The 27,763-nt window shown below is 40.5% G+C and overlaps 2 protein-coding genes and 1 long non-coding RNA gene across 3 annotated transcripts; 2 read left to right on the top strand and 1 right to left on the bottom strand.

The window, feature by feature from the left end:
- The first annotated feature begins 7,069 nt into the window (after positions 1–7,069).
- Positions 7,070–15,577, top strand: nexn (nexilin (F actin binding protein)). The gene is made up of 13 exons (XM_053431285.1): positions 7,070–7,468; positions 7,577–7,774; positions 8,893–8,977; positions 9,075–9,223; positions 11,378–11,578; positions 11,659–11,832; positions 12,083–12,271; positions 13,084–13,275; positions 13,673–13,716; positions 14,054–14,249; positions 14,498–14,719; positions 14,859–15,047; positions 15,164–15,577. Exons 1-13 carry the CDS (start codon positions 7,070–7,072, stop codon positions 15,545–15,547), a joined length of 2,622 nt encoding a protein of 873 aa, XP_053287260.1. The 3' UTR covers positions 15,548–15,577.
- Positions 10,454–15,878, bottom strand: LOC128448574 (uncharacterized). Its single transcript, XR_008339764.1, has 4 exons — positions 15,567–15,878; positions 13,064–13,141; positions 11,654–11,823; positions 10,454–11,485 (listed from the first exon to the last, which is right to left on the bottom strand). It is a non-coding gene; the product is annotated as an uncharacterized LOC128448574 (long non-coding RNA).
- Positions 15,879–19,903: 4,025 nt separating this feature from the next.
- On the top strand, positions 19,904–27,486 carry mindy4 (MINDY lysine 48 deubiquitinase 4). The gene is made up of 18 exons (XM_053431284.1): positions 19,904–20,294; positions 20,638–20,757; positions 20,947–21,155; positions 21,243–21,510; positions 21,600–21,853; positions 21,984–22,036; positions 22,139–22,242; positions 22,353–22,469; positions 22,577–22,668; positions 22,863–22,964; positions 23,647–23,710; positions 23,790–23,855; positions 24,296–24,363; positions 24,609–24,672; positions 25,114–25,275; positions 25,508–25,688; positions 25,928–26,000; positions 26,147–27,486. The coding sequence occupies exons 1-18, from the start codon at positions 20,235–20,237 to the stop codon at positions 26,193–26,195; spliced, it is 2,106 nt and encodes a 701-aa protein (XP_053287259.1). The 5' UTR covers positions 19,904–20,234; the 3' UTR covers positions 26,196–27,486.
- Positions 27,487–27,763: the final 277 nt, after the last annotated feature.

Genomic DNA, 27,763 nt, shown 5'->3' with positions numbered 1-27,763 from the left:
TCAAATCACTGCAGGAAAGTCTATTAGTGTTGTTTTGAGAAGGGTGATTGCAGCGGTGAATTAGGGGCAACCGTCAGTTAAAGGCAACACTATCACACAACAACCTTTAACTATAAAACTTAACACAATGTGCAGCAGTTGTAATGTTGACCTGCAACATTGTTTATGTGTGGATCTCTGTCTACGCCTCTTGTCCAGTGAGCAGTACTGAGGGAATAAGAGGAGGAATAGAAAGCATCTCCTCTGCCCTGCCATCATCTCTGGCTGTGTAGGTGCTAGGCTCCCTCTGAGAGCCTTTCAGACAAATCTAGGTAGGGGGACTGTGTAAACAGGGCGGCTTAGGCTTTGAGACACAAACTGAAATTCACAAATTTTCATTCATCCCAGGAGAGGTGAGCGAGAGCTTTGATGTGTCTGGTTCGGTCAGGATCCATCTGCACATTATCTGTTTGCCTAGCCACTTATGTGATTGTCATTGTATATTTCCATATTTTATAATTAATATTTATTGTTCCTTAGTTTATCTTCATATCTTTTTCGTATAAATAAAAATGGAAAAAAAAAAAAATTTGATTTTGGGTATTTAGGTGTATGAGTTTGTATATATGTATGAATATATATAGCCTCATTTCTATTACTTATATTGTATTTATCATTACACAGATTTTTTGTTCTTTATATACAATATGGAGCACAGGTTAACAACATATTTATAAATATATAGGAATCTGATTAAGTATAAGATAATTATTAATGAATGACTTGTGGAGAAGGGGTGATAGTAAATAGATTTGTGCTTGTTCTCACTCCTTTTCGAATTTGTAGATTCAATTATTAAATGATTTTTTTCCTCACCATTGTTTGCAAACAGTACTTTTTTCTTCTTTATTTACATGTTTGAAATAAATAAAAATGAATGAATGAATGAAACTTTTCTACTAAGCCAAAGCATAAAAAGTGCAAACAAAGGATGAGCTCTCTGTTTCCTAGCCCTGCGGAAAGATCTAACTAGCATAAATAATATCATATGTCCTATTCCACATGCTTGTGTGAGTCTACAGCCTGCACATGTAGACAGCAGCAGAGATCAGTCATCTGATCTAAATACATTTTGCATGACTTGATGATAGGTTCTTGCTCACTGACCATTTGATACACTGACAGTCCTAATGTAAATTTGTGTAAATAATATAGAATGAAGTACAGGCCCTGTGACCCTATGACAGAATTAAGAACGTGTTTGCCCCCTTTTATCTTCCATTGAGTTTGTTTTTATACTTCAGATCAAAGTTTGTTAGGGGCATGTTCTACTTTGTTTCACTAGGGGGCAGTAAACGATTCTTATGTTCTGCACAAGCTCCCATAACGCAGCAACAATCACAGGAGGGAAATTTGATTGGTTTTGTGAGGTGAGGAGACAAGACACATCTTTCACAGAGTGAAAACAGTACAAATATAAACCCTTTGCCAGATCAGATATTGGTAGGAACTGCACGATAATATACATGATGATGCAATTGATGGTGTTATGTCTGGAGTTATATCCTAATTTAGTTTATCTTAATGCGTTGCACCTCCTGGTTAAGCAAGGTCAAATTATGTATAAACTATGAGCCATTCAGACCCCATCTCACCAATGGAGAGAATTGTTGTTTTCAATGACCGTCTTGCAATGCATTGTAGCCAAATTTTAAGTCATACTCTTCTTTTCCCATCATTTCATATAATGCTGAACTTAATCCCTTTTTTACTAAATGTCATGTCTGCAAAAGATCTTGATTCACTCGGCCTCTAAAGCAGCTCAGTGTGGCCAGCTCCACCGCAGTCCACACCTGTTCTATGGTGAAGCTGCTTTTTCTCCTCATGACAGCTGAGCACTCAGGACTCACAGCTGGGAAATAATGACATTACTTGCTTCTCACGTAGTTCAACACAGAAACTGTTCAATTGCAAACCTCCCTTTAATAAATTCTGTTGTATTTGTTATGTAATGTGTAAAAAATTACTGAATTCTGATACACTAAGAATGCTTCTCTTCTGCAAAAAGCCTGAACATACATGTTTTTTGTTGCATGGCTTTCAGCCAGCAGCACCAGAGCTCATCACCCATGTGTTCTTCTCACAGTCTAGTCTGATTAGCACATTCAAACCCAAAGTAAGAACAAAGCAGAGCATCTTGACCTCTCTTTAGATCATCTTACAGGTCAGTTTTGTTGTCCTGGAATAGCACCAGCTGCGCAGCTCAGTGGCATTCTTCCATTTTCTTTTCTTTCCCAAAACAGGTATCTTTTAAGGCCCTATATGGACAATGTTAATACATCATCGATAAGAATAAGTGCCACAGGAATAGACGGTTAAACATGGATGAAAATGGCTTTTAATGTTTTTATGTGCAGGAACGTGTGTACTGTTGGAAATCAGGGACTAAAGAAAAATGGACCAAACTATCCGGACAAACAATGCTGTGTGCCTGTGGTTTGAACAAGATGGTTTATAGAAACCATTAACAGCAGCGTTCTCTGTGTAACCTTAGAGGGTTCTAGGTGGCTGTTAGGAAAATTGGTGAGCTAACTGAGACGAGACGTGACTTTAAATCTTGGCTGATTTGTTGACTGTTGGGACTGGTGCATAACAGTGGATGGGGAATGACTGATCATAGAAGATGAAGAATCTGCTGATATGAACTGAAAAGGTGTGGATGGGGGATGTGACATGCTGACCCAGTCTTGTGGCTACAGCAGGGGGTGTTGGGCTATACCACCACAAAAATATTTATGGGGGAGTTTGGGCTGAGCTGCAGCAGTTGAAGCTAAAGGCCCAGTCTGACTCGGGCTAGCTGTCCCTGCACTGTTGATAAGTTGCCACAGCTGTGGTGCTATTTAAAGCAGTCCCCTTGTAGTCCCTATGTCCTGAAGGACTCCGAACAGAGGAGGACGAAGCCCCTTTACCCCAAAAGTTCACAGAACAGACCCCAATCCACCTCATGCCTTCTAAGAATGGAGTCAACAAATGAGGAAAAGAAAAGAGCGACCCCAAATCGAATTTTGTTTTCGCATGTTTAGATACAATATGCTAAATCTATGTAAATGCATATGTCAGATACAGTGACGAAATCAGGTCTAGAGAGAACAACATAAAGACAAGGGGAAGCTCCATGCCGAGCTTAGGAGCATGAAGTGTGTTTCCTCGCTGTGAAATGTATAATAATATTCTCTGTGTGCACAGTTTTTTCTGAAAACAAAGATCCTCCAGTGTCTTTCATTCACAGGATCCTCACCTTTTCCATTTTTCTCTCCTCCAATAGTTCGCTGGCTCTCAGATTTCACTTCTAAGTACAGTATTAGTGAGAGCTCTGGCCTCTTGTTGGGGGTTTCCCGAAGCCTCAGCAGCTCTGATTGGACACACTGAGGGATTGCTGAAATTTTGTAACATTCACTGTTTACCATGACACCTTTAACCTGTGAAGTATTCATTTCATGTTAGAAATCTAGTGGGATTGTTGTTTGTCAAATACTGTGTGCCAAAATGGCCTGGCAGCAATAGCAGAATAACGTGTAATGCTAGTATGGGGCTGTTTTTTTTCTGCATCAGGCCTGTTGGGTCAGTGAGTCAGCAGTTGTGCATGGAGCCATTGGAGCAGACAAATGTGTCTGCAGCATCAGCAGGGTTTCTAATCAACCCACAGTGGACAGACCGACAGACTTAGGTTAAATTAAGAGTCACTCAGTGTATCAGGATGATAAATACGTCATAATGGGAATTTATATATGACTTCAAAATGTCAGACATGTAGGTATGCGTTGTCTCTGACGACATGTTTCCATAATGAAAAATCAGCCACGATTGGCTCTGTGGATGATGACACGTTATCTCAACAATGAGAAAGGTGATAAGTCAGGAATCCAGGCTCTAACAGGCCAACATGCCCATAATGGTAATGTCTGTAGTGCTCCAAAACAGACTTGACCAGGAGTGTCTCTGTTCTACCAGACAATTCCAGAGGCGAGGACCATAGACACTAAATGCTGCCAAGTCCTGTGTACTATCTCAGCTAAACAACGAAGAGGCCAGGTACTTGTTTAGTCAAATTCCCTGGTGAAGTGTTAACTGGCAAAAACATTTTTTTAATTCCCCCTATAAACAAAATATAGACGTCCATAACATGCTATAATGATATATGTGATAACCAAGTGAAAGCCCTCAGGATGACGCAAGACAGTATAATGATGAACCATAATATCACCTGTAGTTTGTAATAAAGGTCTTCCTGGATGTAAGCTCATAACTAATCACCAAATGTCCATATGACTGCATTTTGTTGCTGTAAAAGCTGTTTATTTGTTTGTACATTTCTTTGCTAAACACCTAAACAGGAAGTGGGGTGACAAAACAAAAGTAGACAAATTGGACTTAAATCATAATTATTCCATAACCTGACATTAAATGACAGTGGCTATGATTGTGTTTACATCACTGCAACATGGTCGTTGACATCACACTTATTGTTGATGTTTAGTGATTATGAACATTATCAATGTAGCTGTGACTGGAAGTGGTCAGGATGGGAGTGTGCGAGTGCGCGCCTCTGTGCGAGGCAACAGCTGAACCTGCGGCAGGCGCGCGGGGTATGCAGTATCCGGTAGAAAGTAACGGTACTTTTATGGAAACGGACACACACACGCGTGCACACACACACACGCAGCAGCAGCAGCGGCCAGTCGAGCTGTTGCACCGGTGGTCGCGTCTCGGTTCGTCTGAGTTTCACTTCTTCTGTTTCATATCCACTGAAAGGATTTCTTTTCTTCTTTTTTTTTTTAAATCATAGACGAGGACCACAGCTTGCTACAAAGGTAATCTCTGATTTCATTTTATAGATGGTGTAGACAGAGGAGCAGCTCTGTAAAACATAAAAACAGTCTTGTTCTTCATTGCCAGTGAGTTTAATCGGTGTTCATTCTTAATTTAGAAAGACATCAGGTGAATTATTTAACTATAACAATGTGTTAATCCAGTCATTTTTAAATGTGGTCAGTTACAGTTACACTAATTAGTTACAATTACACATATTAGTTACTTTTCATGTCCATAACTTGTGATCAGGCCTACAGTAATATATAATTCACCCTGGTTTCATTAATTTGAGCTACAGTATAGAAGCATTATCTTGTAATTGCAGTTTTATGAGAGCCAAACTTTTTTTTCTGTCACACAGTCATGATATCTTGTGCCAGCTGGGAACAGAAATAACATCACCAGTCAAACCTGGACCGTTTCCTGTAACTGTATATTTTCTTTTAGGAACTTAAAATCCTCAACTAGTCCCTGAGAAGTTAGTATGACTTTAATACTTATAATCTTAATATAGGCTATATAAAAACTAGGTAAACCTACTAGGATATGCTGGGTCACATTGTACATTAATACAGAAAAAGGATCAATGTGCTATAGATGAAACAACATAACATTGACACCGGCTGGAGTTTTAAAATAGAAGATGAGGATCTGATGTCATTTTGACTCCTGTCGCTAACCTCCATGAAAGCTGAATATGTGCTTTTTTTGTCAAATGCAGTAATCTACTTTTATAATGTCCTCGTTATTCAGATTTTCAAAACTTTGACACATTTGTGTGTCAAAGACTCCTTTACTAATATATTGAGAAGTGTATTTTATTTTCGGATAAATTCATTGTGACGACCTCTGATGACTAATAAATAGAAGATAGACTGTGCATCATAGTTTCCACTATTTGTATACACGGTTGCAGAATCGTGCCATTGTGCTTATCTATGATTGTCATGTCTGAAAAGCAAAGGTATTTGAGGACACTGATAAACGGCAGCCGCTTAAGGGTTGGATGACTAAACTGCCCCAACAGTCCCTCATTCATCCAGTTGTCTCGCTCTCAGCCTGGCCATTTTGTTAAGGTCTGTGGGGCGACATGTGGGTGCCAACTTGAGCTCTGTGTAAATGCCTATCACTCGTCAGAAATAGCCATGCTCACATGTCCTGCACCCACAAGTGGGCTATTAATAGAGGTCAGCCAGCTTCTCCCTCAACGAGTGGAAGTGGAGCAGCTCTCCTCGCCCCTTAACTCTGTTGTCCCAGTACCTGTTTATACCAGTGATAATACAGCATCAGGAAATGGATGGGAAGATAGAGGATGTAACCATTCCAATGGCTGTGACCTTGTTGACGTTTAACTGAGCAATAAAAACACAGATTATGAAAATAATTCTACATTTTAATCTTTATTTCGTCAAAATGTATTCGGAGGAATCTTAATTATTTAAAATGAGCACAAAAGGACTGACATCTACACATGTTCATATTCAGATTCCTTTATTGGTAAATAACTGTTACAGCCATGAGAGCACAAAGTAACAAACCCTGTATCGGTTACCTTATTGATAAATGTATCAATATTAAGAGTATCGCAAATTATAATGTTCTGAAAGAATATTGATTATTAATATTGTGTGTTTGGCATAGTCAGTCAAATTGCTTAAAGGTTCAATGTGTAGAACCTAGTGACATCTAGTGGTGAAGTTGAATGTTGCAGCGGAATACCCCTCACCTCATCCTCCCTTTTCCTTCTTGTGGTTGCCTTCAGTTGTCATATAAACTCAAGAGGTGTTTGGTTTGTCCAGTCTGGACACTGTAAAAAAAATGGCCGCCCCCATAGAGAGAACCCACTCCAGATGTAAATATAAAGTGTTTAATTATAAAGGGCCCATTTTAGGTTTAAGAAAACAATAATGTATGCAGTAGATGAGACACACTAGTGAAAACATCAGTAGGATTATTTTATATTCAATTTCTACCAATAGGTGCCTTTCACCTAAATCTTACACACTGGATCTTTTATAGCCTTTTACAAGCATCTGATATTTCAGTGAAAATAAGTGATGAATCATTTCATATGATCAGAACTTTTTAATGTTCAAACCAGTTGGACCTTATCAATCAATACAATTGTACATCATGCAACAATACAGTGATACTCTCTCTATTCCTCAGGTAACATTTTATCAGAGCCTGTCGGTCAACTTGTCATTGTGCTACAAACATGACGGAGGTGGCGCAGGTTGCGGTGGCGGTCGCCCACGACATGGATGATGTCACAAATGAAAATGAACTCAGCATGGGCGAAGCAGAAAACAAGGAAGATGATGTGACGCACGAGGAGGACGGGGACGAGGAGGAGGAGGATGTGGCACTTGATGAAGGCGACGACACTGAGAAGAAAAGCGAGGAGACGTCTCAGGAGGAAGACAAAAAAGCCTGCCACACAAATGATGAAGACGGTACTGAGACTGACAAGCCACATGTGAACGGTGTGGAGCACAAAGAAAAAGACACGGATGATAAGACAAATGGTGAAGCAACGGATGACGAGGAGAAAGAGGATGCACATTCTGATACAAATGAAGACCGGAATATGTCTGAACTGGCACTTAAAAAAGAGGTGAGATTTAAGCTTCTTTACAACAACTTAGATGAGGCCTTGGAGAGAAACTGTTCCTCGCTGCCACATAAAATAACTCTCTCTTAATTCCTTTCTGAAAAACCACAGAAACTTCTCCGATCTAGAAAGCCGGTGGCCAGGACCTACATGCCCAAGCTGAACAAAGAAAAAGGGGAAGTGACGAGCAAGTACGAGGCCATGCAGAAGGCCCGGGAGGACCGCAGCAGGCTGAGGAGCAGGGATGAGCAGCAGAAGAGGAAAGACCAATTCGTCAAGGAGAGGGAGTGGAGCCGCAGGAAGCAGCAGGTCAAAGACAGATAACCCGACTAACCTGTGACCATGACCTGTGTGCATGATGAGGCATGACAGGCTGACGAGGCCGCCAGTCTGAGTGAGATATCACTTTACACCACACTGCACTGCAACATCAATCCCACTGTGTTTCATACAATTAACCTGATAATGGTTTTGACTTCATGTGATATTGAACTTCGGTTTGTGCTTGACTTGAAAAGATGATGTGATTCTTTTAACCCTATTAATGTGCACAATGGACACTGTACAACTGAATTCCACCAACCTGTGAGTGGATCTATAATCTAAACTGCATGTGGAGCTGCCCGAACATTTGTTTAGGTCACAGAAGTTTCTTTTATTTAAAAATTTAAAATTTTGAATCTCAATTCAAAATTTAGATTTGAACAAATATATCAAACAAAACAACAGAGAAATGCATCTAACATTGTTTAGTTACTAATAAAAAATAATCATCAACAATTTAGTGGAAAAGCCGATCAAAGCATATACCCATCCTAATATAATTAAAATTAACAATTGAATAACAAATAGTATATCATAACTAGTAATGCATTTCTACATGTATATATATTTATGATGCAAATAATTGTTAGTTTCAACCCTAGAGCATCGAATGATGCACAATTTACTTTCATTTTATCACTTCACTTGATATTTGATATATGATAGCTTAATTAATGCACTAGAAGAAATAGAGAGTATACATATGTATGATATGATGTGAGAGACATATATTAACCTACAAAATATGTGAGTATCAAAGATTAAGAATTCCCTGGGTATAGCGGCTTTTCCTCGGGACTGACTGTGGTACAATAAATGCAGTGATAAGGTGCTATGCAATGGATTATCCATGATACTTAGACAGAACAACCTTCCTGTGTACATGCCTGCCATAGCTGGCCAAGCTCGGAAACCTACGCTCATCTTCAGTCTGTTCAATAACAGCGGGCCCAATCACAGCCCAACCTGCCGGTCAGATGACCAAGCTATTAGCAGGGATTAGGCCCTTGTTCTTGCTGGGAGCAGCATGGCTCCTGGATGGCAAAGGAGATGATCCGAGCTAAACCGTAACCTCACCACATTCTCTCTCTGATCCACCACAGATAAAAGAACTACTCGCATCCAGCGATGAGGAGGAAGAGGTGAAGCCAGCAAAGGTGGAAAAATCATACGTCCCCAAAATCACAGGTAAGACAGACAGAGGGTTGAACAGATGGCTATTCAGTGAGGGGTCTGGCAGGAAAGGGAGGCTGAAGGCTTGTGTCCTGCTCTGTGAAATCCTCAGGCAGTGTGAAGGGGAAATTTGCTGTGATGGAGAAACAAAGACAAGAGGAGGAAAGGAAGAGGGCGGAAGGAGAGAGGAAGAAAAGGGAGACCCAGGACAACATGGAAAAAGCCAAAATCAAGAAGGATTTGGCTAAGAAAGCAGCTGAGGTGAGTGAACGTGGGCTGAAGTCCCTGCACAGGGAAGTGGAACGTCTGAGTGGCTCAGTCCTGCCTTTCTGATGACAACAGGGGCACTCGTGTCCATAATGATTCAGGTAATCCTCAGCTGCCACTCGGCTGAGATATTTTAAGTGGCATTTGAGATCCAAACAGTTGGCAGAGGCTGGATATAGGTCTGCAACCACCAGTAGGACTGTTGACCTGACCAGTGTGTGAACTCAAGGTGAATTGGTCGCCTTTATAACATCTCACTGGGTAAGACCTGTGGCAGTACATTACAATGTGTGGAACTGTGGATTTTTTAAGGAAGAAATATACTTTCAGACAGACAGTGTAGGTCTGGGGAATGGTTACATAAGCATTCCTATGCCAGATAGGCAATTAAAGACTATTACCTGTGACTCCCTTGCCCTAATTCTGCTAAAGTACAATTAGTCCTATAACTAGATACTAACAGATACTTGTTGATATCCCTCCTCTAAATTAGCCTGATGTTTTTCAGCAAGACCGATATATTAAATGCACGGAATTTGCAGACAATTTCAAAAAACACCCCATCTCACAATGACATAGAAAGTGGATCCCCTGCTCTGTCAGAATTCATGGCAAAAATTGAATGGGTTCTTTCTTGGCTCATGTCCCATCTTTCCATTAAGTTTTGTGGAAATCCGTTATTGTATTTTTTGAGTAATCCTGCAGACAAACAAACAAACAAACCAATGGACAGTAGTGAAAACATAACCTCCTTGGTGAACATATATCGAGAGATAAAACTGAAAAGTGTAAACATTACAGACAAGAGCTGAACTAACCAGAGTTTGATGGCCTTGTCTTTACTACCCTGCCTTCATAATGAATATGATCAAAGCAATAGTTTATGATCCATCGACTGTGGGATCCTGTCCTTTGGCTTTTTATTGGAATGCAGTAGTTTTAAAAGATTTTGGAGCCTAACATTCTACAATTAAAGACTTTGACATTATCTGGGCTAATTTAAGTGCTTTTAGATGCTTTGTTATTCCACCAGGTTTCAGTATTTTTTTCTAAATCACTTAACTACAAACTTTGTATTAACTGTAACAAAGCAGTTTCCCTGATGGGATCAATTATGTGTTTTATGATCCTGATTCCGATTATTTCGCCTCCTTGAATATGGCTTAGAAACAGTAAGTTAGACGTCCATGTAGGGAAATAAAACTTTATTACCTGGTCTGTAACTCCAATGACATTACTTTGAAGTTTCATGTGGAGATAAAGTTCTGAGGCAGTTACTTTAGTTTAGTTGTTTGTCTTGAGTTTAGAAGCAGTTGAGGGATTTGTGAGTTTCTTTGTTTGAAAGACCAGTTTGGTGATTGTAAAGATTGACGACAGTATATAATTGGATTAGCTAACCATGGAGAAATCTAAATAATAAGAAAAATACTAAGACATTTGAAAATCCTGGCAATTGCTCCAGTAATGATGCAGACAGGAATCGTGTACGTCAATTGAACAACGTCACTAACAACCTCAGTTTCTTCTAAATGCAAAAAACCTGACTCATAAATGGCATAAAAAAACACAAGAAATCACACGTCCATCCATCTATATATACATACATACTTTATACTTGTTATTTACAGTGAGTCAGATCCATTTTTTACTTTGACATAACAACTTATTCTTCTCTTGTCTCAAGTGAGTGTCTTACAACTAAAACAGTCATGTTCAAATGTAACACAGCCAAGACTTGGTGAAACGGGTCAACAGAGCTGGAACAGAGCTGCCAGGTGTAGACAGCATATGACTGGCAACTGTTTCCCACACCTTCCCAGTGACTAAATTAGCTCCAGTCCTCCTCACTGTGACTGAATTAGACTCCGCTATCTGACTGACACCCATCCTCTGACCTACTGCAGATGGTGCTGGGTGCCATTAAGCCAATAAAGTTGCCCCCAACTCAAATACATGCTCTTATTCACAGTTTATAAAACTGTGAGTGATCTAAACTGGTTTTCCTTCTTGCTACTGAGTAGTAACTGCATTTCACCCTTTATAAGAGCTGAAAACTTTGAACGTGACTTGACAATGTGGTCTAAATGTCATCATTCCTTCACTATAACAAATTCTTCTCTCTGTGCCTTGGATAATCTTGCTCTTCAGGAGGGAGATGACACAATCCTGGTGCGGGTGGTCCCAGCGAAGTCTTCACGACATCCGGGCAGGATCAAGGTGAACTTTGAGGACATGGAGAAGGGCAGAGAGGAGGACCTGAAGAAGAAGGCAGAGGAGGAGAAAAAGAGACGCTATGACGAAAACAGACACTCCTTCAGGGAAGCCAAGCGGCGCTCTGTTGTTGAACAGGTAAGGAACAAAGATAAAAGTTATATTTTTAACATCCAGATGCTGTGGTTTAAATCGGCCTTCCTCTTTGCTTACGTCAGGATGAAGAGGAGAAGCCCTCTGAGAAGCTGCAGGTGACTCCTGGGAGGCTGAAGATGGGATTTGAGGAGCTGGAGAAGGAGAGACAGGACCATAGGAGGAAGCAGGCAGAGGAGGAGGCCAAACGCCGCCTGGTAGACGAGAAGAAGGCGTTTGAGGAGGCCAGACTGGGAATGGTAAAAAACAACCTTTAGTTGGACAGTGGAAAATTGGAAAGTTGAAATAATGCTGTCTTGAATGATTATCCCCTTTGCCTATATACTGATATAAAAATCATTTTCATCGTGAGTGATCAGCAGCAGTATCTTTGGATTTGTTTTACACCCCATAATTCTCCACTTATACTTTTATTGTGCAGTCAATTTTTTAATGTTTGAACTGTCGTTGAGTTGTCTGAGTGCTGTTTGCATGTTGGTGTGTTATCAGGGAGAAGGTGAGGGCGATGATCAGCCCTCTCAGGAAGACAAGGAGGAGGTCCGACCTGGAAGACTGAGGCTGAGCTTTGAGGAGGTGGAGAGGCAAAGAGTCGAAGAAGTGCGCAAGAAAGCAGAGGAGGAGGCCAAGAGACGAATGGAGGAGGAGAGGAGAGCTTTTGCTGAAGCCAGAAAGAGCATGGTCAGTATGCCTCACAGAGATCCCTGCAAAATACACTGTGAAAACTGAAGTGAAGGAAGACAAGCTCCTACAGATTAGACAGATTAGAGAGTTACATGATGCTTTCTGGCAGGCTGGTTATCCTAGCTTAGAACAATCACCGGAAAGCGGGAGGCACAGCTAGCCTGTCAAACAATCTCCACCTAGCAGCAACTTTAAATCTCATTATTTGTTAAACCCACAAATAAAAAAAGGTGTGAAAATGATTTGTTTTACATCTTACGAGCTATTATTGCCCAGGCTATTTCTGGTCTGGGAGCAGTATCTTCCTGTCGTATACGTTCGTGGTCTGAAAGCTGCTCAGGGCCAAGAAACATTCAACAACCAATTGTGATTTATAAGCTTTGTTTTTTGTACGAATTTATAAAATAATAATTAAGATGCTTTCAGTCATGCGCTGAACTCTTTCTTGAATTCCCTGGAGGGGCTGTATGTGAGAACGCAAATGTCCGAGTCAGTTGAGAAAAATCACAGCAAGTGAGTTGGGTGTTGATGGCGTTTCTAACACGCAACAGAACACAAAAAACTGAAGGTTTGAGCCAGGTTACGCAAGTCTACTGTAGTTTCATATTTACCAAACACATGTGACGTTTAAATTGTTTTGAATCAACCTCTCCTCCACTATTACGAATGAATGTATTGTTTAAATGTTGAACAATTTCTCAGCTTTTACTTGAACTAGAAGTACTCTGTGCAGGAGCCACATATTGAGAAATTACACAAAACCTCTCATCCACAGTCGTCAAAGCTCACCTTCTTTTGTTTTGACTCAGCTGGTAGATGAAGACGATGATGGGCTGATGGCCTTGTTGAACTTGGAGGGCAGTGAACCTGGGAAGATATGCGCCAGCTTTGAGGATCTGGAGCGACAGAGAAGAGAAGAGGAGCAGAAGAAAGCAGAGGAGGAGGCCAAGAGGAGGCTGGAGGAGGAGAAGAAGCTCTTCGCTGAGGCCCGCAAGAGTATGGTACGTGCACGTGACTCAGTGAAGAGCTGTAGTGTGCAGGTATATCTGGCCGATCACTAACACGTCAGAGCTGCATTACTGTTGCTCAAACGTTGTCTTTATCTACTGCATAGCTTTCTCTGTGGAACAACAGGGAGACAGATGCATTAGAGGAATTTAAATAGCACATAGAATGTGCATAAACACAATATATACTTCATCATCATAGTGATATTGAGAGCATATAACAGTATTTATAAAAACACTATCAATAAATATCAGTTACGGACCACAGCAGTTGTGATCTACATCTATTTTATTTGATATTTTCACACTGACTTTATGTGTTTACCTTTAATTGGATTCTAATTGAATGCATCACTTTTGAACATGTATTTATTTTATTTGTTATTATAAGAGCCCTTGCCTGGGTCAGGAGATGTCTGCATATGTGGATGAAACAATAAGATTTCAAACGCACATTATTCCCCGAAGAAGAACAAAGAAACAACAGTCGTTCGTATATCGTATAAGACTGGTTCTAATAATGCATTTAATCTTAATACATGGACATGAAGGTCTCCAGATGATGATGAGGTTTTTTGGGATGTGTATTGAATGTGTGCAACGTTCAAAAATAACAATGGCAGCTTCTCTGTGTTTTCCTTGTTTCATGACATTATTCAATTATAGTACTTTTTTTGCTCTGTTTTAAACTGAAACCTGATTTAGACGGTGATACAACATGGCCACAATCCTGGATTCAGTAAGTTAACTCAGTGTGTACTTTGTGTGTATAGGTGCTAGATGAGGAAGAAGGGATAGTGAAGAGCGATTCTCAGGAGGCGCTGTACCCAAGAAAACTGGAGATGAACTTTGAGGAGCTGCTCAAAGAAAAGGAGGAAGCTGAGAGAAGACGTAAGGCGGAGGAGCGCAAGAGGAAGATGGAGCAGGAGAAGCAGGAGTTTGAGCAGCTCCGACAAGAGATGGGCGAGGTCAGTGTGGAACTGAAAAAATATATGTGGAGCTTATCGATCAATATTGATCAATCAATCAAAACTATCAACACTTTGTCAACTAATTATGCCAGAAAAAGATTGTATTTGTTTCTCGTGAGTTCTTTTAATCACAAACATGCAAAACTCAACAATTTTAACAAAGTAATTTTTTTCCTAGCACATTTTTCAAGTGATTTATGTAAATACTTAACCCCGTACAAATTTAACTGGTTTGTATTTCACAGGACGTAGTAAATGAAAGCTCAAACGTTGTGAGCCAAGAGTATGAAGAGCTCACGAAGCTCAAGAGGACTGGCTCCATCCAGGCCAAAGACCTCAAGTCCAAGTTTGAGAAGATCAAGCAGCTGAGTGAAGCGGACATTCAGAAGAAGATCGACATGGAGAGAGCTCGGAGGAAGGCGGTCGATGATGAAATTAAAGAGAGAGAAACCGGGAGGTTCCAAGATGTAAGAAGAAATTCATGAAATGTTTCTTGACAGATATTCGGTTTTCTTCAGAGAGTCCGGTCTCACCCTTTTTATTGAGACGTGGCACGATTGAAGGATTATCTCTCTGTCACATACTGAAGTTGCTGTATTTTCTCAGGAGGATGAGGGAGGAGAGACGACTCCAGCGAGGGCCGACGAGTCACCATTCAAACAGAAGGTGGACATGCGAGCCCGATTTGAACAAATGGCCAAAGCCAGAGAGGACGAGGAGAAGAAGAGGATAGAGGAGCAGAAGCTGCAGAGGATGCAGTTTGAGCAGCAGGAGATCGACGCTGCACTCCAGAAAGTAAATCTTCCCATATTCACGACCATATACGTATTCTGACCTAATGACATCCAAGCAGGAGTTCGTTCTCAGGTCGCTTTGACTCTAACGCTCTTGATTCTTGTGTGTGTCTGCAGAAAAAGGAGGATGATGGGGAGGACGAGAGCAGCATCATCAACGGCTCTGCAGCCTATGAAGACGAAGAGGATCACGCCAGGTCTGGGGCGCCGTGGTTCAAAAAGCCCCTCAAGAATCAATCGGTGGTGGACTCGGAGCCGGTGCGGTTCACTGTGAAGATCACTGGGGAGCCAAAGCCTGAGGTCACCTGGTGGTTCGAGGGAGAGACGCTCCAGGACTGTGAGGACTATCAGTATATAGAGCGAGGAGAGACGTACTGCCTCTACCTGCCCGAGACCTACCCGGAGGACGAGGGCGAGTACATGTGCAAGGCGGTGAACAGCAGAGGCACGGCAGCGAGCACCTGCATCCTCACAATAGAAAGTAAGACCACCTTGGTGTGATTGCATGCCTGCATGATACCTCCGATGTGGATTCCAGCCTCTCTGCATGAAGTGGATCGCATGCTCCTCTTCCTTGCAACCCTGTGCCGGGTGGCAGATGTGGATAACCGCTCTTCTGTTTCTGTCTTGCAGCGTACGACTACTGACGCCCCTCCAGGTTCTGGAAACTTTCCCTGTTGTCCCTCGCTCCCTTTGTAAAACTTTGCCCCGCGTGGTACGGTATGGTCAAACAGCAGAGGGAAGAAAATAGCAGTACGCTTGGCATTCCTTAGGGAGGGACACACACACACACACACACAAAAGCAAGATGTTGTTTACATATTGCTCAATGTTAAAGCTGCACTCCCTGCTAGAGTAGGATGATACATGTGCCAAAAAACCGACAGGATTCTTTGCCTCCATGTCAAGGGGTCGCACAAAGCTCTCAAACCACCTTCACTCAGAGGCCGTAGTGATATTTGGGATACCAGCAATTTTTCAGTATCATAGTACTGTAATGTAAATATCAGACTTCCCATACATGGCAAAATGTTACGTTGAGGCATAGAAATGTCAAATGTACAATGTCCTTGTCTGCTGATTTTTAACAAACAATATACGGGAAAACACCTTACAAGTTTATATTCTACTAATACTCACCCATATCATCAGTATTGTCGTATGTAGTTTAATGCTCCCCTCCTCTTATTAGTAAATGGTATTGTGATACTTGGCTGGTATTATATCAAAGGCTAACATGTTAGCCATCTCGGTGGGGTAGTATTTGGATGATGGGAGATTGTAATTATAGCCACGTATTGGAGGATCAAAGCAATTTGAGCTTGTGTACATCCTGATTTTCATTGAAACTCTTGAAGTCCAGATAAAGTGTTTTTTAATCGCAGCATATAAACAATTTGAATATGTGGATTTTTAATGCACCAATCCCCCTTTTTCTTTTGAATGTCATACTCTTGATGAAGTTGTCATAATTCAGTCGTGCTGGACAGTAGGTCACCGTCGTATGGTTTGAAAAACTTAGGCTAGCCTGAATATTTGTCATATGAAAATGTTTTAATAAAATGAAGAAAGAATTAAATCTTTGTGTCTTTGTAGTTTATAATTGTTGTACATGATACTCTGACTGTGTAGTTTTAGGGTTTTAAGCGACAGTTCCGGCTGCGGAGCAGGATTATATTATAGTGGCCAATGTTTTATGTCATAATGCTCTGGGCAATTGCTATTACAAATTGAATTTATTACAGAAACGTTACCCCAGTTTTTGTAACACTTGCAACCGTGTTTCAATAAATGTTTCAAGACTAGTTTACTGTCCAGGTAAAGCAAGAAATCACCCTGGGACCTGTAGGGCAGTAGATTTTCTTTATTTAAACAACCTCTAAAGTACAATATCTTGCTTGTCAAGGTGCTGTTTGATTTCATACAAACAGAAGTATGAAATATTTTTTTAGCTTTTCCTGGTTGAATTCAATATTATTCCTAGCAGAATTACTCAAATACTACTAAACTGATTTATAACAGACTTATAAGGATGCTGTAGGGGTCTGGTAAGAACCCATTAGATTTTGGTCAGGTAAGGAGGTGATTACAGGGATTTATTTTTCACCTTGCGAAATAGGGTATTTGCTAAACCTTTCATTGATTTCTCAAAGAATTATGTGTGAATCTGAAAATATTAAGATAAATGTAGGGGGTTGGGTGCGTCCTTTGTGCTGCGGATCCAATTCAAAACCTGGTTTTATGTTTTATTTTGTTTTTCTAGACTTGGGTCTGGTTGTTTTACTTCCTGTCAGTGTGACTCACCCTAGTGTACAGTTATCCAGTTCATCTGGCCTAACCTCATGCCTCCTGTGTGGCTCCTCCTTTTTTTTATATACTTTGTTCTTTGTTTGACTTTCTATGAACCTGATCTACAGAATACATGTTGAGTCCTGCAATCCTTGCACAAACACACAGGAAGTTGCAGGTTAATTCCAAAACTAAAACAATCATAAAAGTTTAAAAGTTGACTTGAAGTTGGGGTCAATTTATGTTCCACTACCATCGATCATTATTATTGCTGTTGTTCATGTTTTTAGAACCTTTTCACTTTCTTTCTGCATTTATTACAAAACTTGGCATACCCTGCCCTCTACTGGCCTGAACCATCTACAGCCCTTCAGAACTATATCATCATACAGTATATATTGTATATATGGGGGGACATTGCTGTATATTGAGGATATACATGGGGACATTGATGTGTATTTTTGATGTATATGGGGACAGAATGGGGCCACTTGTACTTAAACCCTCCTTAAAGTACGGAAATATTATCAATTGTATTTGAAGTAATAGTACTAATAGTAGAAAAAGCGAATATGTGGCACTACTTTATAAATAATCCAAACACTTGATCAATGGCCAGCATATTTTCAAATAAATTGTATATTAATCGATAGCTCGATGAATTGCTGTGGCACATTACTATATTGACCTGATGATGGTGCTAGACAGTGTTGTGCAAGTTCACAAGTGAACATGAATAGTTCACGTTTATAGTTCACCATTTAAATTCTGAACTAGTTCATAGTTCAGTTCATTTCATAGTTTTAAGGTGGAAAGTGAGAATGAAAGACTTAACTTGTTAAAGAAAACCTTATCCATCACTACCCCTTGCCTTTACTGTCGGAATCTTTATTTAAAAAAAAAACAATACATCCAATGTAAATAAAACACAATGTAAAAACCCTATAGACTAGGTAGCAGGGGAAAATTAGCTTTTGATAAATGAATTGATAAGTCTATCAACAGAAAATTACCCCTCAACTATTTAGATATTTTGGGGAAGACAGCCTTCTGTTTTGAAGCACCATACATTTGGAATGAGGTCCAAAAATCTTTAAAGTTGTCCTCATTTGTCTCATTGACGGAGTTCTCAAGTCTGGTCTCATGTACAGCTGACTTCTCCTGCATTGATTGTAACTACTAGTTGACTTGGCCATATTATTTTATACTGACGAATTGTTTTATACCTTGTATTACTGTATATATATATGCATATTTATTTCATTCTTATTTATTCAATGTATTAACTCTTCTATGTATCAACTCTTTATTGTACCCTCGGCACCATTGAAAATGAGGGTCTTATCCCTCAATGTGTTTTCCGAGGTCTAAATAAAATATTCAATCAATCAATCATATTCTCAAAACATTTCATTCTACTTTTGCTTTCCTGTTGTGTTTCTAATAATTATTGATGTTGGTGACATTTCCTAGATAAATGGGTGGAGGTTTTATTACCTCTGCTAAGGAGTTTATGTTTATGTAAAAAAGTTTATGCAGGTTTATGTAAAAAAGTTTCATTTCACTTCACAACAGTTCCTCATAGCATTGTTTTCTTATAACTTACAAATTTGTCTGCCTGTGTGTGCATCTGTTTACAGTCCAAAAGCTTTCCCTCTGGGTGCGATTCCCAAGCGTGTGTGGTGCATGACGCAAAATGTAAACAGAAAACATGGCGTCCAGCATATTTTCAAATAAATTGTATATTAATCGATAGCTCGATGAATTGCTGTGGCACATTACTATTTTGACCTGATGATGGTGCTAGACAGTGTTGTGCAAGTTCACCATTTAAATTCTGAACTAGTTCATAGTTCAGTTCATTTCATAGTTTTAAGGTGGAAAGTGAGAATGAAAGACTTAACTTGTTAAAGAAAACCTTATCCATCACTACCCCTTGCCTTTACTGTCGGAATCTTTATTTAAAAAAAAAACAATACATCCAATGTAAATAAAACACAATGTAAAAACCCTATAGACTAGGTAGCAGGGGAAAATTAGCTTTTGATAAATGAATTGATAAGTCTATCAACAGAAAATTACCCCTCAACTATTTAGATATTCTCGAAACATTTCATTCTACTTTTGCTTTCCTGTTGTGTTTCTAATAATTATTGATGTTGGTGACATTTCCTAGATAAATGGGTGGAGGTTTTATTACCTCTGCTAAGGAGTTTATGTTTATGTAAAAAAGTTTATGCAGGTTTATGTAAAAAAGTTTCATTTCACTTCACAACAGTTCCTCATAGCATTGTTTTCTTATAACTTACAAATTTGTCTGCCTGTGTGTGCATCTGTTTACAGTCCAAAAGCTCTTGGGGATGCATGACAGTTTGCGTGTGTATGTCTGCTAGATCAACACTCAGGGCCTCACCAACGTTTAACCAATTCTTCCTGCGGCTGATCATAAATGTCTGAACCAATTTTCACCACAATCCGTCCAACAGCCGTAGAGAATATGTGAGAATCTTTAAAAACAGGTAAATAAAAAAAAGTTCCCGTTTTTTTAAGGCAAAGGAAAGTCGCCATGTTTGTTTAACTCCTCCACTGATCCGCGACCAGCGTCTCCATGGCAACGCACATTGCCGAGGATCGGAAACAGCCGAACAGTTCCGCTGATCTCTAGACATGTGTGCGCTTACTGCCTCGTCTACTGACCGTAGATCTGTGCATCTGCTGACCGCAGATCTGTGCATCTCCTGACCGTAGATCTGTACATCTCCTGACCGTAGATCTGTGCATCCGCTGACCGTAGATCTGTGCATCTTCTGACCGTAGATCGGTGCACCACCTCTCGGCTCCACAGGGCTCCGTGTTGTTGGATGTGCGGTGTCGGAATCGAACACTTTATGTTCCCACCATGGCTGTTTCTGTGGAGGAGGTTTCTTCTTCTCTTGTGAGGGAATACCTGAGTCGGAAGGTAAGTAAGCTATTGCTGGGTGCAGAGCTAGCTAGCACTGCTAGCGTTAGCCCCCGGTCAGGTCTGCTAAAGAGTCCGTGTGGGTGTTGAGTCGAAGTCTGTCTCTGGTCTGATGCTGGGATAGATTCATCTGGGAAACCAGCGTGAAACATGTGACCGTATTTGCAGTATTTAGCTCTAGCTAGGAGGATGCTAACATAGCTTTATGTCCAATCAGCGTCAGATTCTATGATCATGGTTCATACTCAAATCAAACTTCTGCAGGGGGGTGTCTGGAGGCTCACAGATCAGGATGATAACATAGCCTGTACGAAAGGGATGTAACGCTGCTCCTTGTGTACAGGGACTGAAGAGAACCATCAGCTGTATGGACGAGGAGCATCCACGCACAGAGGCCAGCATCAACAACAGATCCCACCTGAGGCAGGTCCTCAACATAGAGAGTCTCTACAGGGAGAACAAGGTGAGAGATCCACCTGGTGACTTTCCCTCTGGGTGCGATTCCCAAGCGTGTGTGGTGCATGACGCAAAATGTAAACAGAAAACATGGCGTCCAGTGTCTTTTTTTTCTAACAGGAGGCATGGAGATCTCGACTTGCCTCGCAGCTGAAGGACACGAACCAGTCTGAGGCTGACCTCTCTGTCATTGCAGGTTCTCAGCTGCCCCCTGAAAACGTTACTAGAGATTATTGTGAAGCATCACATCGCAGGTCTGCATGATGACGAGGTCCCCAGCAGTGTCAGTGAGCGTCTGCTGTCTGCTGCAGCTGTGGGCTCAGCTTCTCCTCCTGCAGTCACACCAGGAGAGATGAAGGAGGACAACACAGCAGCCTTGGTTATTAGCAAACGCATCAGACCGAGGTATTTCACAAGCAGCGTTTCTGATCATTCTGTGCTGTTTTGACATTAGTATGGGTTTGAACTTATATGGGATTGTGTTTCTCACAGGTCTGATGCAGAAGAGATCGCGTCTTTTCAACAGTCTAATACCTCATCGATGCCTGACAGTCTGTCCAGCAATAATCAAACATGCTTCCAAACCTATGACTCAGAGGATCGCAAAGCTCACCCCCTGTCGGCCCCTGCCCAGGACAACGAGAGCTTCACGAGAAGGGAACCAGAGAAAAAGACGACCATCACTGAGAGCACCCAAAGGAGCAAAACTAATCGAATTAGACGGGGCATGATGGCTGGACCAATAGCAAGTTCCCCTCAGGTGCTGAGACTGTGTTGCAGTTTTTAAGATATGATGTTGATCCCAATCTTCATCATATCCTCATCCCTAACTGTTGTTTATCTTTTTAGGAATCAAGTAAAAAAAGGCTAAGTCGAAGGGTAGAGGCTCCCCAGCTGCCGCCCAGAAAACAAGAAGAACACAGGAAGTCGAGCAATGGACTCTTGATGACTGGCTCACATCTCAAAAGCGTGGAAAGTGGTGAAACAGAAATATGCTCAGCTGACTGCGTAGGAGGGAGATGGGAGTTGCTGAGTGCACCAGAGAGAAAGCAGAGTGAAAACAGCTTTGAGAAAGTGGGGCAAGCCTCGCTCAAGACAAGCAAGTAAATCACTTAAAGATGTTAGACTCTACATGACGAGTGACTTAATGGTTTTATACAGTTGAGCATGTTTTCCTAGTGAAAAGCTCAAGGCTTTTGTGTAGAAGTTTATGTATAATGTCTCTTTTCTCAGAGTGAAGACCAGACCCAATGTGGCTGATCTGGATGTGTCCGAGATGGCTTTAGGTAGGTCATCTATGTGTAGCGATGCAGAGAATAGAAACAACAGGCATTATTCCCTGGTTTCACCCTCCTCCGAGCTGATGTGAGGTGTTTCTGTATTTCTAGATGACATTGATGACGAGCTGCAAGATCTCTCTGGAGCGTCCTTCCAGAGGACCATCAGGGAGCGCAGCTGTGCGGGCCGTCCGATGGACCCACACACTGCCGTGGTTGGTTGGTGATTCACAGCCGGGTGTCTTTAGTAAAACGCTGGGGACGGTGTCTGCAGTGGCATTTGATTTTCATTCTGGTTGCTTTTCTGTTTGCTGTTTCGCTCCAGGAATTGAAAGCGATTCTTCTCGGTTCCAACGTAAGTTGCTTCAGCGCTGAGTGGAGGAATCAGGGCTTCACATTCTCCGAAACGCACGACCTGAGATATGGAATTGTGCAGAAAAAGGTTGTCTTGGTTTGCTAAAATTCACTAATACAGCACACAGATCTCATACGACTTATCGAATTGTGATAATATGCTGCTTGTTGACCTCTGCAAATGTATCTTTCTAGGGTGGTCCTTGTGGAGTTCTGGCATCCATCCAAGCCTTTATTCTAAAGAAGCTGCTGTTTGAGAACAGTGAAAGCAAGAACGCAGGCCTCCAGTACGTTATCCCTCTTCCTGTGTAATGCTGTTGACCTCTGTGTGCACCAGTGTAATCACTGGATTGCTTTTTACAGCCGGTAATTCACATCAAGGAGCGCTCAGCCACTGTCAAATACTGACCCTTGAATTTTGATATGAACTGTATTATTATGCAAGAAAACCTGCTTTTCATTCAAATGCCTTTTTTCTCAGGAGATTAACACCGTCCAGCAGTACCAGAAGAAGGTGTCTAATTTTAGCCGTGGCTGAAATCCTGTGGAGGGCTGGCGAGGAGAAACAAGCCACAGTTGCAATGTGAGATCTTACTCTTTTTATTAATCCTCTACATCCAAACAGCCACCATCACGCAGAACCTCCTCACCGATGGATGCCATGTAAATACATGGCTCAGATGTTAAGGGTCAGGGAAGCTCAGTGTGTCACTGTGAAATGAGCAACGTCCACGTTGTTGAACCGGACTTAATTTGACTTTAGAAACCAAGAGTTAATAAAAAGTTTAACTCCAGTGTACTATCACCCTCCTTATTGCCTCAGCCAGGGAGTTTTTGTTTTTGTTTTGCCTGTTTGTTAGCAGCATTACATAAAAACTACAGGTGGAGTGCAGGCAGAAACTTAGTGGAGGGATGAATCAGGGAGGAACCCATTCAATTTTTGGGTGCAAATCTGAAACGGGGCATATCCAAGAATTTGTCATACTTTCCTTGATGTTGCGAGATTCCCCAAGGAATAATTAATGGCCCTTGATGAAAAAACCCAGGGCTATTAAGGGATTGATATCTATTAGTGTGGGTCATTTGATCCGGCTTGATTGGATTGGAGCGGACTGTCGGGCCTTGGCAGAGGCTTGTGCCCTACGGAGTGCTATTCTTGTGTTTATCCGAGCTTGGGCCGTTCATCTCAGAGTACCTAATAAATCTGCTGTTTCAGTTGAAGCATTGATTCAATCCTTGTTTTTTACATTTATTTTTGTAAACAGAAGTACAGGAAGAAATCATTTCACCCCAACAGGACACTACAAATCCGAAGGTCTGCTTGAAAAGGTACAGACACCTGTGGAATGTTTATACTGTTGGAGGCAGCCACAACGTCAGCATCAACACAGTTGTGTTTCTGTTGTAGGTAACAGTTTTCTCGGCAGAGAGCATCAAGGATCTGCAGCTGCTGTTAGAGCAGCATATTGAGCAGGTGAGATATCCTTCTGTCTCATTGAACTTGTGATATGATTTTATTCCGCCCCCACACCTCAAAGATGTGTTAAATTAACACATTATATCATATTATATTATATTATACTGCATTACATTGCATATTGCAATCGGACACTGTTTACTGTTTACTGTTTTGCATTTTGCATATTACTTTTTACTTCACTTCATTCAATAAATGTTACTTTGTATAAATATTGGAAAAAAGTGAGTAAATAAGAAGTAAACAGTGAGTTAATATATACTGGTTTCTATTTTTTATTGCTTTTCCTATGTATGTTTTTATGTTATTGCGTTTTTATGTTTCTATGTTCATTGTATGCACCAATTACCAGAGCAAAATACTTCTGATTCTGATTCTGATGATGGAAACCTCTGGCAACTTTTCTGCTGGAAATCGATTTGTCTTTTTCTCCCCAGTTCGAGACGGGAGTGTTGGGCTGCATTCTGCTGACCCTATCTGCTGTGCTGTCTCGATCTATTGAGAAGTATGTAGATTTTTCTTTACACTACAACAATATTTCCTCTCCAAGGTCGTCACTACACTGAACTCAAACTTTCTATATCATGTGGTTTATTTGATTAGGTCTTCTTTTAAATGTATGTTTGTTTTAGAATGCACCAAAGCAGCGCTCCTAACTTTGTTGTATGCATCTGGTTTTGTGATGTACAGTTTAAACTGCCATGTTTTGAAACAACATCCTTAATTGAACATTCTTTATTTCTGTTGAAGAATAAGAGAAGATATGGACGTGCCCACCACCACCCTCATCGGAGCTCATGGTTACTGCACTCAGGTTTGACACGAAAACAAACAGTTTCGGATCGCTGGGTGTTGTGTGACACTGGGACTTCATTACTTTGAAATAATTTGCGGGTTTTAAGTGTGAAAGGTATTCATTTACTTGTAATTCTTCAAGTCTGCTGCTTTCAGCGTTCATGTCAGAGTGTTGGAACAGTTGCGTCAAAGACCTGTCATCTTTACAGCCGAACAAACAGCTCTGTTCAATCAGCAACTGCAAATGATTGTCGCGGATGAATTAAATCTAACAGTTAGAAATGTGCTTTGATGGTGTAACAGATGTGCACAGAGAGGACGCTGAGTTTATTGATGGCACAACAACAGATGAATCTCACACATACAAAAAGTATTTTAATCGATACAATACTGTTACTAACCTAAATATAAAATACAGTGTAGTGCGGCACTAACATGTCCTTGTGTGTTTGTTTACCAGGAGCTGGTCAACTTGTTGCTCTGCGGCCGAGCAGTTTCTAACGTGTTCGACGATGACATGGAGTTAGACTCGGGAAATGGAAACATGACTCTACTCAAGGGAATGAAAGGCCGCTGTGATGTGGGCCTGCTGTCCCTATTTGAACATTATAACATCTGTAAGGTGAGTGACATCGCTGGCTGACTCTCTGGTCTCTGACAGATCTGATTCCAGTTAAGACACAAGACGTCAATGAGCATTCTTTGGTGTAATTGTGGGCACGTCTCTGCACCACAGATGTGTCCATCATCCCGGCAAAGAATGTTCTGAAGACTGTGATGGGCCTCATGTAATAGTTAACATGCTAATATAGGAATCTGCTCGGCTGGGCTCGTTTTTGTTTTGTTTATTTAAGGTAGGAGCTTACATGAAAACTCCCCGTTACCCCATCTGGGTGGTGTGCAGTGAGAGCCACTTCAGCGTGCTCTTTGGCCTGCAGAGGGAGCTGTTGACCGATCCGGACAGAGATCTGGAGTTTGACCTGTACTATTATGACGGACTGGCCAATCAACAGGAGGAGATCCGGCTCACTGTCTGTATGTGATTTCATTTGTAGTAATGTTTAAAACTTCAACATAAAAATATACAGATGTTCAGATTCAGGTATAACTTTTGTACGAAGTGATTCTGTCATTCCGAGTGAATTTAATACATAAATTCATATTTTCATTAGAATCTTAATTCTTTGAGTCCTTATCATTAGTAAGATAGGCGATGAAGTTGCTGTGTCACTACCTGTTAGTTTGTCTAAACTGAAAATGTTTTGCATTTGTAGCTGTTGGTCAATCAACCATGAGCAGCCAGGACCCTGATCTCATTCCTCCACTGGAGCACTGCATCCGAACAAGGTGACACATAGACACACACACATGCACAGTGATTTCAGCGACCCTGAAAATATTAAATTGACCATATTTACCGCTTTAACTGTTTGGTGGAGTCAAACGACCACAAGGCAATAATTACATTATGTTCCTATTTGTTTTTTTCCCAGGTGGACAGATGCATATGTCAGTTGGAATGACACAGAGCCGATTCTCTAACTGATCACCAGGTTTTCTCTTATTTACCAGGACCAACAATTATCATTTTTTGTCAAAGGTATCAATATATTTACCCATTTTTATGTACATATTGTTGTTTATATTGTTTTAGTTCTCGTCATATTGATCTATATCACTATTATTTTCTCTTCCAATTGAGGAACTGTCAACTGCCATTTGTTCACGTGCCACAATGATCTAGATGTTACATATCACATAATGTATGTGCAGCTTCGGGTCCAAATTACTCTACGACTCATCACGTCAGCCGCAAAGTCTCATGCTGTTTCCTGAAATGATAATTGACAGGATGCAATAACCTGTGTTTTGAAAGGTTCAGCAATAATGTGTCAAGATAAACAGGCTTGGATTGAAAGTCTTAGAAGGTAAATGATGCAACATACAGTATTGACCAAAGTGGCCTTTTGCTCTATAGCTGTATTGATTGTTTTTCATATTTCACATTATTATAAATATATCTATAGATATGTCAAGTCACATTTATATCTATCTGTATAGCAAATTTAAAAACAGCTGACCCAAAGTGCTTTACAATCATAGCAAATAAAATAGCAATACCAGTGTTGGTAGAAAGTGTAATGATGTGATCAAAGTCAATGCAACAGAGATTAAAGGTTTAGGAGAAATTAAAAAAGAACAGATTAAGATGCAGTAATATATTATATTTAATCCAAAACTTTAAGATAAATGTACATCATGAAATATTTTTACACCATGTCTTAACAAATTTCACCTGCTGATTATAACCTAGTCTGGTTTTGACTTTTGGAACATCATCAAGTATTACATTCTTGAGATTAGGTGATCTGTTGTGTTTCCCTTCAGATGTGGTGTAATAAGATTACCTGCTGACTGACTGGTGTACGTGCCCTGCTTCAGAAAGCAGTTACACAAACTCTGAGACATATTTGGACCAACAAACTCTGAGTGTGTTCACTCCGTGTCAAGAGCGAGCCTGGTGAATAAAAAAGTCCGACATACATGGAGCTCACCATGACACCTGTTAGATAAAGACCAGAGTTTCCGTTGTTATCCAGTGGAGGTGGAAATATTAATGCAGATTTATATATAAAAAGCAGTGAAAAGTAAAGTAAATGATCATTAATACATATTCAGTTTCGTTCCCCTCAATTTACTTCATAATTAATGTTATAGACCTATTACTGTTTTTTAATTTGCAATTAATAATCTGAATGTTATGCCTTGATGAATGTTCGCTTTTGTCTCACATCTCATCTGGAACAGATAATAAAATAACTCAGTACCTCTTCGTTGGTTGTTATGTCTCTTGCATCTCTCCATCACAGTGGCTTTAAAAACACTGCTGCAACAGGTGTATTTGTATTTAATCCTTTAAGTATTTGTACTTGTAAACACAATTACACAATTTACAAGGATAAATATTGATTGGAATGATTTTACATATGCTTAGTTGTGCTAATTAAGTACACATATAATCATATTATACTTTGTTATGGCAACTATATTTTGATGGTGAAGAAAATAGAGAAAAATCTGATCAATTTGTTTTAACTTGATTATTTGCC

This window comes from Pleuronectes platessa, chromosome 9 (genome assembly GCF_947347685.1).
Source record: "Pleuronectes platessa chromosome 9, fPlePla1.1, whole genome shotgun sequence".
Lineage (NCBI taxonomy): Eukaryota > Metazoa > Chordata > Actinopteri > Pleuronectiformes > Pleuronectidae > Pleuronectes > Pleuronectes platessa.
This window is presented reverse-complemented; position numbering and strand designations above follow the sequence as displayed.